Source organism: Emys orbicularis, chromosome 12 (genome assembly GCF_028017835.1).
Source record: "Emys orbicularis isolate rEmyOrb1 chromosome 12, rEmyOrb1.hap1, whole genome shotgun sequence".
Lineage (NCBI taxonomy): Eukaryota > Metazoa > Chordata > Testudines > Emydidae > Emys > Emys orbicularis.
In genome coordinates this window covers 6201394-6215035 of record NC_088694.1, presented here as the reverse complement: position 1 = coordinate 6215035, position 13642 = coordinate 6201394, and the positions used below count along the sequence as shown (strand labels likewise).

Genomic DNA, 13642 nt, shown 5'->3' with positions numbered 1-13642 from the left:
TCACTCTAATTATTCTCTTCTGAGCGAAACACTGGCCTTACACCAGCAGGGATCCTCACCATCCTTCCTGCATTGGACTTGGATGCTGTTGCTGGCATCTCCCGTCATGTGAAGCATTCCTTGGCTTCTTGGTAGAGCAGATTGAAAAATGTTAGTAGTTTGTCTGGGAAAACTTTGAAAAATTTTAACTTTTTTCCAACTTTCCATTTTTTTTTTGTTTTATGCATTTTGCAAAACAACTATAATGTTTTTGGATTTTGAAAACCTATCACCCCTCAACCTTTTTGGCTTCTTGGTCCCCACTCCACCCCTTTTCTAGTGGCAAAATTTGGAGGCAGGGGAGAGGGGAGAAATAAATAGATTTTATTTTTGTCATTTAAAAAAAAAATCACAACTGACACCAATTCTCATTTAGGGAGGGAAGCAATTTTCTATCTCAATGACTGTTTTTTTGTTTTTGTTTTGTTTTTGCAACCCCCTCTAGTTCTAAATCTCGGAAATGGTCTCTTTCTAGAATCAGATCCAGTCCTGTGTTTAAACTCGTTTCACCACAAGGGGTAGGTCAGTGTTCCAGCGGTGCAGTATGGCACCGCAACTCTGCTGCTGTAGCACTGTCACGTAGCTGCTTCCTGCATCGACGGAAGCGGTTTTTCCATGGAGGTAGTGAATCCATCTCGCCGAGGGGCTGCAGCTAGGTTGATGGAAGAATTCTCCCGTCAAACTTGCCACGTTCACACCAGGGATTACACAGGCACTTGAACTGTGCCCCCGCCTCCCCCAAACCCACCTTCACGCTGTCCCTTCCTGCAAGGCGCCACTCCTGCACTGCCTCTTCCTCCCCAAGATCCCGCCCCTGCTTGCTCCTCTCCGCCCCCTCCTCCCCTTGTCGCTCAGACTTACGGCCGGAAAAAGTGGAAGGGCCATGGGCCCTCTGGGCCCTCCTGTTCCGGTGCCCCCCTGGCCAGGCCTAAATCACTTCTGTACCTGGTTGTTTCAAGCACTCGCTCATCTTAATGCTCTATTGCGGCTAAGCACCTAGCAGTCAGAATCTCAAACTGCAGCTAAAGTGAGAACCCACCATTGGGGAAACTTGTGCAGAACTCCGCATGTGCTGTCTGTCCTCTGTTGGGCCCATGTTCTGATTTCAATCTGTCAGAAATTAGCAGATTAAGGCTATACTTCTGTTGTTGTGCATTTTGCTAAACAAAATAGCATAAGGCCTGGTCTATGCTAGAAAAATCCACACCCCTGAGTGGTGTAGTTAAGCCAATCTAACCCACTGTAGACAGCATGAGGTGGACGGAGAATTCTTCCATCAACCTAGCTACCGCCAGTCTGGGAGGTGATTTGTCTATGCTGACAGGAGAAATCCCCCCCCCCCCTTTTCGGCGTGTCTACACTGAAGTGCTATAGTGGCACAGCTGTAGCATTTCAATTGTAGACAAGCCCTAAGAAATGCCTTCTGAAGGTATCCAGCTGTTTGCATATGTGGGGTTAGGGCACCCTCTTGTGGACACATCAGTTTTAAACTTCCGGAATTCAGGAAGCCGCGGCTTTAACTGCATTTAAGCTATGTCCTTTCTAGCAGTTTAGCTTTTCAGGGGGTTACAGGAACCTTTTGTTACTTTTTGGCTCTCATGCTCTGTCTTGCTTTGAGTTGATCTTGAATTGGCTGAGCTGAAACCACACTCTTTTGCCTGGATTTGATTCAAATTCACGTGAAAGGAGCATGTTTTGCATGGGTTCACCTGAAACAAGCAAAACTCCCACGCTGCCTTTCTAACTTGGCTTTGGGTTCTGTTACAATTACCTGCACAGCTCATTACAGCTAATCTTTTTGGAATTAGCTGGTGTTTTCCATTGTGCGTTAAACCTGTCTCCTCAGCTGTGTTTTGAATGAGACCTAGAATTTAGGTTCTGATCATGTGGGTTAAACATCTCATTTAAAAGTGCTTTTTCTCACCATACTTTATGGGGCTTTTGCCATTTCCCTTGGGAGCCCAATGGCTATCTCTATCTGAGAAAGCTGCACTAGTTTTAAATAAAGGAGCGGTTTTAAACTGATGTGGTTAAGCCACCACAATAGGCTGTGTAGATATTTATTTTGCCTTAGCTTAAACTGATTCCTGGAGTGTCTATATAAGGGTTTGAACTGGCTTAATTCAGTTTAAAATTGCCCCTTTAGTTAAACCAGTGCAGATTTCTTGGGCAAACAAAGTACACTCATTGGAGGCTTACCTTACTGTTCAGCCTACAATGTTCCTTTTCTTAATTTTGTCTCGCCACACTTAGCTGTTCCCCCTAAGCAGTTCTCCTTTCATGGTGTCCACACCTTCGAAATCCTTAGGTAATTATTACTGCTCCATCACTGTGTAGCCAAGGTATGCTTTGTTCTTTGGTCCTTCCTCATACGGCAGCACTTTCAGCCCCTGTAGCCTTATAAACCAGAGCTCAGTGAGGAGTGAGTATTTATTTATGGTGGAATTGTAAGTAGAAGCTTGGACAGACTCCTCTGTTTACCTCTCATGTCTCCATACTGGGCGAGAGTCTTTCTTTCCTTGAGGACTTCTTTTTCTCACCCATTCCAGCATGCCCACCTCCTTTAAACCCCAATCAAATCCATGAAACATCCTAGACAGTCTTTGTGGTTCTTACTGGCTTTGATGTTACCATGGGATTCATCTTCTGGGTCCTCCACATACAGCATTCTGACATGGGAACAACGTCATTCCAAAAACTGCCCTGAGCTAATGGCCCGAGAGGGGGAAAGTCTGACACTTGGAGTTACATAATCAAGCATATTATGGTGTAGCAACATGTATTGGGTCCCCCCACTGTTTATTTTCTCTCTGCTCATGACAGGTGGGACAACCAATGCTTCAGCTGGTTTTAGTTCCTGCCAAGCTGCTTGTGTAGTTATAGGGCTAAAGAAAAGATCACTCTTCTCGGTCCATCCCGCTCCTTACCCCTTGGCACGTCTCTTCTCTGTGCCAGGCTGATCAATGTAGAAGACTCCATACTGAAGGCGAGAGAGGAGAATTCTGTGAAGTACCAGAGGACATTCCTGGGCTGTGAAATGATTGACTGGCTCATCCAGGAAGGGGAGACAGCAAACAGAAAGGAAGCTGTGGAGCTGGGCCGAGCCCTGCTGGAACATGGGATCATTCAGCATGGTAAGCCGAAGTGCCTGGAGATGGGGAAGGAAGGTGAAGGACGGGGCTAGCTATCATTGCTTTGCTTGGAACAAACCCTCATTTATAACAAGTAACAAATGCTGGTCATGTGCCGAGTGCTAGTTTCTATTCGGAGATAGCAATGGGTCCATTTAGTTCTAATTTTGGAATAGGGGCCCGGGCAGTCTGGGGTCACCCTTGAATGTTTGAGACGGAATCTGAGTCACTTTTTCTGGCATCTCTTCAAAGTGTCATTCCCAAGCCACAGAATTGGGATTCACATCTGGATTTCAAGACACTTGAAGCCTGCTTGTGCACACGCTCTGTGAGATCAGAGCTGAGATTCCTCGCCAACATTATAAATGAAGAAATAAGGCAGTTGAAGTGGAGGGGCTCGTTCAATATCTGGCCCATTTCTAAGGCCATATATTTCGGAGGGCTCGTCTACCTGGCGAGTTACTGCGGAGCAGGTGAAAATGCAGCACCCCAGCTTGCAGAGACAAGCTCTGAATTTGCTTGTACAGAGAGACAATGGCTCTGTGACAGTGCTGCCCCATTCCTCTGGGAAAGGGTGTTAACTCTTTCACTGCTCTGAGGCTGTAAACAGCATTGATAGAGCAGCACCACTTCTCTCCCACCTCCTCCTCCTCCTCCTCCTCAAACCAACGGGGAAAAAAATCTCATTCTTGCCAATGAGGAAATGCCTCATTGGTTATCAACTTAACGTCCTGTCAGTTATTTCTGTACCACCAATAAACCCAACGCTAGCTGGTAATAACCCCAGCCTTACTGGACTGTGGGATTTTCACTGGAATGTTTTTTACTTGACACGATCAACATTACTTTGGTGTGCTCCTGCAGTGCAAAGCATTGTGGGAGGTGTAGTCCCACACTCTGCCATGCCTGGCTGTTGGAGAGGCGGGGGGTTGGGAGGGGAAGGGATGAGACTGCATCCCATGGCTGGGTTTGATAATGGAATAGCTTCCTCCCCCACCAGACCCTTGTGATACTGAAAAGGGGAATAAGAACACACCCTGTCTTGAAAATCCTGAGCATTAAAAAAAATCCTGAATCAGGCTCCCCAAAAGACCGAGGCTTTAAAAATAATGATTGTTGGGCTCCTCCTATTTGCCTTCTGGTTTCTGAGCTTTAGGTTTGGTTTTAGCTTTTATGGGGTCGTGTTTTCAAGCTTTTCTCTGCAACCCTGAGGGTTAGAAATTCACATTTTGTTTTTTAATGAAGGCTGAGAGTCTCCCCTCCTCACATGACTCCAGGAGCTGGGGATTTAAGAAAAGAAAAACACCAAATATTGTGACACTCACTAGAACTGGTAACACTGCAAATGGTGCATTGGTAACACTGCAGCAGGTCTCCTCCTCCAGCCCTGCTGCTGAATGGCGAAGAGGTAGCTCCCCTTTGCTATGAGACCCCTGACGGCCGCCCTACCCGTTCCTGTTCTCTTCCCAGTCTCCAGCAAGCACCACTTCTTTGACAGTAACCTGCTCTACCAGTTCTGGATCAACTTCCGCCGGAGGCGACGGCTCACGGAGCTGCTCAACGAGAACTCGCCCCGGGCTTTGTCAGAGAGTCCTGACAGCCCCTTCTGCCTCCGCAAGCTCAACCCGGAGCAAGGCAACTCCAGCTTCCTCTCAGGTAATCAGGGATGCTGGGGCAGGGGTGAGATTGGAGGGGGTGCTGCTTATACTGAGATTGTGTATGGGGCAGGTTGCATTGCTGCTGGTTTTGAATGCCCCTCCTAAGGAACTGGTGTCGGGCAATGTCCTGGGACTGGCAGCTGGCAGCTCCTTGCTCTGTTCCCCATGTTCTCCCCTCACACCCTCAGGAAAACAACTCAAGTCTCTCTGCTCCTTGGTTTTCCCCTTCCCAATAGAACAGCTAAAGTCTCCTCTGTGAGTGACCACTTGTTTCCCGGATCATCAGTGCACCCTCCTGAGTAGTGCAGGCCCCAAACATCACCTGAGGGGGGCTGCTGTTAAAGCACCTCTGATCCAGCAATCTCTTGTGCACATCCTTTTGATTTAAAGGACCCGACAGGCCTCCTACCCATAGCAGAAGGGAATCTTGCACTGCTTCCAGTTCAGCTTTTAGATTTAAAAAAAAAGAGAGAGAGAAAAATCTGGGGTCCTATGGCTTGGGGTTGATGTCAGCTATGCTGAGTTGCAGGAGTCAAGTGAGAAGCAGGAAACAAGGAGAGCAACATGAGAAGCAGGAAAATGGATCTAACACCTGGGCATGAGACCTGGCTGGTATCCAAGCTCCTGCTGTCACTTCTGCCAGCAACCTGCAGGGATTGGTTCTTGGCCCCATGCTATTTAACATTTTTACAAGTGGCCTGAAAGGACACAGAAAATCAGCGCTGATGAAGTTTGCAGAGGAGACACGAAGTGAGGGAGTTCTAAATTATGAAGAGGACCAGGGACGGATTCAGAGAGATCTGGATTGCTTGGAAAACTGGGTTCAAGCAAACAATATGCACTTGAATATGGCTAAATGTATATATCTAGGACCAAAAACTGTAGGCCGTACTTACAGGATGCGGGACTCTATCCTGGGAAGCAGTGACTCTGAAAAAGATTTGGGGTTCATGGTAGTGGACAACCAGCTGAACACGAGCTCCCAGTGTGACACTATGGCCAAAACAGCTAATGCGATCCTGGGATGTGTATATAGGGGAATCTCAAGTAAACGCAGAGATACTCCTACTCTTTACCTCTGTATCTGGCATTGGTGCGACCACTGCTGGAATACTGTTTCCAGTTCTGGTGCCCTCAACTCAAGAAGGATGTTGATAAGTTGTAGAGTGTTCTGAAAAGAGCCACAAGAATGAGTAAAGGATTAGAAAACATGCTTGTAGTGATAGACTCAAGGAGCTCAACCTATTTAGCTTAAAGAGAAGGTTAAGGGGTGATGATCACAGTCCATAAGTGTCAACGTGGGGAACAAATATTTAATAATGGGCTCTCCAATCTAGCAGAGAAAGGTATAACACGATCCAATGGCTGGAAGTTGCATGTAGACAAACTCAGACCGGATATAAGATGGACATTTGTAATGGTGGGTGTAATTAACCACTGGAATAAATGACCAAGGGTTGTGGTGGATTCTCCATCACTGACAATTTTTAAATGAAGATTGGATGGTTTTCTGAAATATATGTACAAGGGATTATCTTGGGGCAGTTCTCTGGCCTGTGTTATCCAGGAGGCCAGTCTAGATGATCACAGTGGTCCCTTCTGGGACCCTTGGAATCTATGAGCCCTCACACCCACAGGCCTTGCTAGGTAAAGACTAGTGAAGGGAGATCCTCTGAAGGTTTAGAGTTTCCTAAATCACTCAGACCTCCTGAGTCTGCAAAAGTGGGCTGGGTAATTTGTAAGGACTGAATTCCTTGGCTGAGGGCATGTGGACCTGAGTGCATTGAGGGGGAGGAGAACTGCTTCTCTGACTGTCAAACCTGGGCTGAAAAAGCAGGCCAAACTCTAGCCAAACCAGTCTGCTCACCCCTAGCCAAGATCTCGGAGGAGTTGTATCTGTGTCTTTCAGTCCAGCCCAACAAGGAGATCAAAATAGTCTCAGCAGTTCGGAGGAGCAGCGTCACCTCTCTTGCCGGAAGTTCCAACCCCTATTTCACTCCTACGCCCAGCCTGGGATTCCTGCCAGCAGCTGAATGCAACCCCAAATCAGGTGAGGTCTCACATTTCAGTGTCACTTACCTAATGATCAGAAGGGCTGAAGAGATGACATTAGACTTGAGACTAGTGATAAGGCTAATTTCAACAGGCCTAAAAGGAAAGGGCAGAATTGCATGAACAATGCTAAGGAAGTTCATCTTGCATGCAGTACCTCAATTCCTGTTCTAGTGCAGGGGGCAGATGGCAGTGTGATCTTGGCTTGGCACCAGAAAGGCCTTAACTTTGCCTTTCCATAATTAAGGTTGAAGCTAGCTTCTTGCTGTATGCCACATTTTTATACACCGCCTCTTATTGCAGTGAAACCATTTTTTTCTGGAAATGTTGTATGCCTCCTCTCCTCTCAGGGCAGATGCTTTCTGTTTAAAAACAAACACTATTATATCAGAAAGGTTTTAAAGTTTTGATCCCTTGAGCATGTTTACTTGTACACCACTTTTGAGAACAGTTTTCTGAGGCGGGCTGTCTTTTTGAAGGGGTTCATTACATCTCCAAAACAGCATGCTTAGAAGCTGCAAATTTGTGGTGGTGTTTTGGTCTTTCTAAGGAGAAGGGCCCTTTAATGCTGGGCTCTGTAAATACGTGTGTATATTAGAGCACATTGCAACATGATTAATTTCTACACACTTTTTTTTAAGAAAACAAATTGTTTTGTGTTGATCAAAGTATTTCAGGTTCTCCTTGGAAAACAGAATCTTAATTTCCATTTTCAAAAACTTAAAACTTTTTTTTCTTGTTTTAAACTGCCCTCCCCCACTCTTTTGTTGTGGGAAGTAGAGGGACGTTTCAGTGGAAACTTTCCCTGCCAGTTCTAATACTTGTATAGAAGCGATACAGATAAGGAAGATGTCTTTGAATTTGTCCCAGACCTGCTCTGTTCTCGTAGAATGCTTTTTGCACAGAAAAGCTTTGAATGGTTTGTGCGTCCATTCTCCAGGCTGGTACTTCCCAGTCTTCCTTGTTATGCATTATATTGTATTTAACCTTTACACACGTGATTATAATCGGATCTGTCACCTTTGGCTCTAGTGCTAAAGAAGCCTGTCACCAATGAGGAGCTCCTGTCCCCCGGGGCTCCATACATCAAGAAGACACTAACCGTAAGTGACCAGTCAGAACGCTGTAACATTCGCAGTAATGCTAAACCCTCCCTGGCTGCTCTGTTAGCTTTCTAGGTGCTCTCGTTTTTCACTCTTGTGTGTTTCAACCGTGACTGACTCTCACATCATCAGGACCCTATTTCTTTGCTCGACTCACATGAGATTTGTGAGCTGGTGCCTTGGGATATTCTTGTGTTTTGAACGGGCAGTGCCTGTCTCCAGGTTGCTGCCACTTGCTGACGTTTTGTATATGTATCAGGGTGGAGAAAGGAGAAAAGTCCTTTTAAGGAGAAAACTCCATTGTACAACAGCAGCCTCGCTTGTCAAAGACATTAAGACATTAATTTTCCTTTCCTGTCACAGGTTGATTGCCTTTCCATGCCACTCTGTGTGCACCTGGTTCCTATGATCTACTTACAGATAGCTGAAGGCATCTCTAAGTCTGTTAAGATACTCTGTGGGTTCAAAAGGGAATAGGAAACCATTCTGAACACTAGGAATGTTCAGGCGTCAAGCTCCTGGTTCGGACTCCAGGATGACTTAGGAAACTGTAGTTGTTGTAATATTATTTGTATTACTTTTGAACCTAGTGGCTTCAACAGATCAAGGCCCCATTGTGCAAGGCACTGTATGCGCACATAGTGAGAGACAATCCCTGCCCTGAAGATCTATCTATCTATCTATCTTTTTTCCCCTCTAAATGATAATTTGCATACATCTCCCACTCTTCCTTCTTCGCTGCCTTGCACAGGAATGGAATAGAATGCATCTCCAATCCATGAGCCAGATCCTTCAGTCCAGCTCCACTGGACACTGAGAGATTCACTTTATACCAGGGGAATCTCCAAGTAGCCAGTTAAAAATGTTTTATGGCCCACTTGCCCCACCAGAATGGCACAAGGGGGCTGTAGGGGAGCAGTGGATCTGGCCTAAAGTGAGTGCCAAAAAATGGACTTCCTGTTTGGCCTCTTTCTGAGTGCTGTGTTTAAGGACATGCCATTCGTTTTCAATACCAGCCTCGCCCTGACTTTCAACTCTGTCAAGCTGGGCCTTTCAGCTGCTGCTTTGGTCCTTTTGCACGGCTCACTTCCTCTCCTTAGCTGTGCTGCTGCTGTTGCTGTTTTGTAACATGTGATGCCCTTTGTGGGTTCCTTTGTATGTGCTGACCATTACAGCATGCTTCTCAGACAAGCTGGGATTGGGGTGGCGAAAGTGGGGGAAAAGGATGTTTTTGTTCAGCATGTGACTTCCCTTGCCAGCAAAAGTGCAAGCGTTGTGCATGGTGCAGCAGTGTCTCTTGGTATGTTCTTTGCATGTGACTTGCTTTAAATCTTGCATTGTCTATGCGTGATCCTTGTACTCTTGACAGCATGGAATACTAGTTAGAAAGTAACTTTGGAGACAATCTCAGGTAAACCTTGTGGGTTTGAGTCTCATTTGGTGTATGGCCCAGAAATATATTGTTGCTCCTCTGATGAGTGGCAGAAGATGTCAGGGGTCCTAGCAGGTTGGTTTCCTGTTAGAGGGGGAATCAGCAACACAGAGCCTGGATATATTCTTACTGTAACTTGTTTTATTTACACTATATACACTTGTCCTTGAACAGAAGTGGTCACAAATGCCTTCATCACCAGGTTCAAGAGTTATTCTTTCTCTTTGGCTCAATGAATATTTAAGTATTTATACTCAGTGGAACAGCTTCAAGAGGAGAGACTGGAGCAACCCACCACAGAACAACCTGTGGTTAGGAAGTTCACTTGGGAGGGAGAATACTGAGTTCAAGATCTGCTGCAGAATGGGGAGTCAAACCTGGGTCTTCTACATCCCAATCAAGTGCCCTAACCAGAGATGTATGCACACGTTTTCTGAAGCTGGCTGGCCCACTCAAGAGTTTATCTCACTGTAGAATATATGGGGCATTCACTAGTTGCAGTGATAATGGGGCAAGGCTAAACACTGACCACTTCAGTTCAGCAGAACTCCTTTGCGTGGTCATCTACATGCAGGCAAGAAAATCTCTGTGAGGCCCTTACAGTCCTTCTGTTCTGCTTGCAGATTGTGGGGGATGCTGTGGGCTGGGGGTTTGTGGTCCGTGGAGGGAGACCCTGCCATATCCAGGCTGTGGACCCAGGAGGACCGGCTGCTGCAGCAGGCATGAAGGTACTGTATAATCTGGATCTTCCTTGTGTAGCATGTGATACCACTTGTACGCCGATCAAACGTGTTGGGCCAAATTCATCCCCGGCATTAATCCACTGGCTGCAGTGGGGGTGAATTCAGTCATCGCTCAGTACTATGGTTCAAAGCTGTAGCAGTCCCTGCGACGCTTGGAGTGAGGATTGCAAAGCATGCGCCTCCTTGCCAGCAATGGGACCTCTGCCTGTTCAGGTGGCTGGGGCCTGGCTCTTTTCAAGGGCTTATGAAGACCCGGCTGTGGCTGCTCTGATCTAAACCTCGGCATGGGGGGAGAGCCAGTGTAAAGGGAAACATTGCATGGCCCATTACATTGCATTACCTCTACAGACCGGTGTCAACAAAGACCTGTGTCACATACTACGCTGTGAGAGCTTGACACTGACTCTGGGCTTGTAGGTCGCCTGATGAGTTTATTTCGGAGAAGAATTTTGAATGCTATGGCTATTGTGCTCTGTTCAGGAGAGACCTAGAACAACACAGCAGAGATGCTGCAGGACACAATTGTGCTTTGTCACTGCCGTGTGAGGGAGGTTTGCACAGGGCCTGCCCTTGGCTGGATCTGCCTCTAGTCAATGTCGTCATCTTCAATTTCATCAGCATCCTATTTGTAATGATTCTCCCCATATGTGGCTTGTCAACAGGGCTCAAACCCAGGACCTGCAACACAGACCTCTACTACTTCAACTAAAGGAGTAATTCATTAGCTGATAGCATTAATAGGCTGTTATCCTCTAGCACACCAGCTGCCGAGGGAGATGTGACACACACACTGCCAGCGTGTTAGGTATTCACTAGAAAACTACCTGTTCTTTCCCTTCTGTAACTGGGATTTCAACATTTATCTTTGTCCTCAGTCAGGATGAAAAGTCAAAATATTGACACCATCCATGGGATGGGAAGTTCAGAAAAACTTCTATTTGGAAATGTTTTTGTTGTTGTGGTTTGGTTTTACACAGAACTGCACCCACCTGAGCTGCTGCAATGCTTCATGAGATTTGTAGTTCAGATGCCTCATGCCCTCGTTCTCTGCTATGGGCCAGACTCCCCAGATGGACTACAACTCCCATGATGCATTGTGACAGTTCAACTGGGGAGGGGGGGAATTGTGGTACATCATGGAGGATTTAGTCCAGCCTGGAATCCAGCCCTCAGACAAGGATGGGGGCATGTGATGCCTGAACTAAAACTCCCATGAGGCATTGCAGCAACTCAGACAGACACAAGCTAATGTTGAATTGACCCAAACCAAAACATTTTGATTCAGGTCAAGAAATCAGAATGTTTAGATTTGGGTCAACCTGAAAATTGTTTCAATTTTCTTGATGAAAAATTTTCAATTTTGTCAAAAAATATTCAACTTTTTCCTGTGGGACTTTGATTTTGTGGAGACGTTTTCTGTCAATAAAACAAAACAAAAAACAAATATCCAAAAAAACTTTTCAGTGGAAAATTCCCAATCAGCTCTAATTGATAATATACTGCATATAAATTATTTAATGCAGGGAAAGAGCAGCACACTGCTGTGAAACACTCCTGGGGTAATAAGTGTGTTCTGTCTTACAACTTTCTTTTTTGGTAGGTGGAATTCTTTTTCTTTGCATGTGAAAGCTGCAGAATGACTCTGCAGTGATAAATCATTCCCTTTGGGGACAGGGAGAAGAGTTTGCCGCCATTCATCTTGTAATCGCTCTGCTGAATCCAGCTCATATGCAATGGGCTGAGCTTCTGAAAACCATTTTAGACCAACAAACCAAGAATAAATGGGCTGTGTGCTCTGGTTGAAGATCAATTTCTAAGAGTAAAGGAAAGAGGAAATTCATAAACCCCCCAGCAGTCGAGGAGCAATTTTTGTACAGGTCTTGTTTATCCTTCAAGTCACTTGCTGGGATATTTGAAGTAATAAGATTCTTCAGAGACAGAAACAGTTAGACTTGCTCATATGCTTCAGGCAGGATTGGAAGGGAACAGGTGCAGGTGAATTTGTTCCATTTGCTCAAGAGCTCATTTCATCTGACCCTTTCCTCTATTCTCATTATTTTAAAAAATTAGCAAATATTAATATTAAGTCTCACTGTCAGCTTTTTACATGTACATCACCTGCTCATAAAGGGGGCTTTGCATTCACCATTTGCTCCCAATATAAATCCCTTGGGTTACCATTAAGAATCTAGTCACTATTAGTGCAATTTATAAAGTGTATACAATGCTTTCCGGTTGAAGGATTTGGTAAGAGATCTCTTCATCACAAAGTCTCACTCTTCTGAGCAGGTGCAGTTGCCGTTCAGTCACATCACTATAAAACATTCCTCTCTCTCCACTGCAGGTGTGTCAGTTTGTTTTCTCTGTGAACGGAATGTACGTTCTGCATTTGGACTATCCGACCATCAGCAGCCTCATCATGACGGGACCGCGAACGCTTGTTCTGGAGGTCATGGAAGCCATTGAATAAGTGAAGAATCCTCTCCTCATCACTGATCCAAGAGGCGGGATGCTTCAGCTACTAAAGGGTGGAGTGATCAGTTACATGAGTCTGCTAAAATTAGGGGACGGACCAAACCTGGTCTCTCCTCCTAAGAGACTAGGCCTGAAATGTAGCCTGACATTTTGACTTGTCTTAAGTAATTGGAATCTGATGGGGAAGGTCTCTTTGGCTCAGACAGGACTGAGGTATTCGTGGCTCAGTGCCTAATCCTGAGAGATGATGAGCACCCACAACTCCTTTTAGGTTATGTCTACCCTACCCACCGGATCGGCGGGTAGTGATCGATCTACCGGGGATCAATGTATCGCGTCTCGTCTAGACGCGATACATCGATCCCCGAACGCTCTGCCGTTGACTCCGGAACTCCACCAGGGTGAGAGGCGGAAGCGGAGTCGACGGGGGAACAGCGGCCGTCGATCCCGCGCCGTGAGGACGTGAAGTAAGTCAATCTAAGTCAATCGAAGATACGTTGACTTCAGCTACGCTATTCTCGTAGCGGAAGTTGCATATTTTAGATCGATTTCCCCCCCCCTAGTGTAGACCAGGCCTTAGAGTCAATGGAGGTGCTCGGTCACACTCAGGATTGGGTCCTTAGCACACATGGTCCTTTCACCTACAAGGACCTGAGGTCAAGTCGCAAGTTAAGTAAGAATTGAACTGAGTTTGTTTGATCTCCAGGAACCGGTAAGTGAGGAGAAGCTTGTTGTTTTTGTTTAAAAAACCTACCATTCTGTGTGATGACCCTGAGCAGAATATCTGAGCTCAGGAGACTGCCCGGCACCAAGAGTCAACTAAAAACGCCTTATCTGAAAGCTGTACACATTCCAGTTGATGCAGTACATGGCGCTGGTGACCACATCAAGAAATAAAGGAAAGAATGCCCCAGTGAGTTACGTTTCCTTATAAACAGGAAAGAGACCCCTTTTCCAGATGGAAGTTGACATACTCAAGGGAAATAACTTTTATTTTTGAAGCATCTAA

General features: G+C 45.9%; 1 protein-coding gene across 1 annotated transcript in view; it reads left to right on the top strand.

Moving 5' to 3' along the window:
- Nucleotides 1-12628, top strand: part of LOC135887024 (DEP domain-containing mTOR-interacting protein-like) — a 35446-nt gene extending 22818 nt beyond the window's left edge. The window contains exons 4-9 of the mRNA XM_065414804.1: nt 2995-3173; nt 4641-4826; nt 6738-6878; nt 7913-7983; nt 10039-10143; nt 12503-12628. Coding sequence (XP_065270876.1) covers nt 2995-3173; nt 4641-4826; nt 6738-6878; nt 7913-7983; nt 10039-10143; nt 12503-12628 — 808 coding nt within the window. The remainder of the gene's footprint in view (nt 1-2994; nt 3174-4640; nt 4827-6737; nt 6879-7912; nt 7984-10038; nt 10144-12502) is intronic.
- Nucleotides 12629-13642: the final 1014 nt, after the last annotated feature.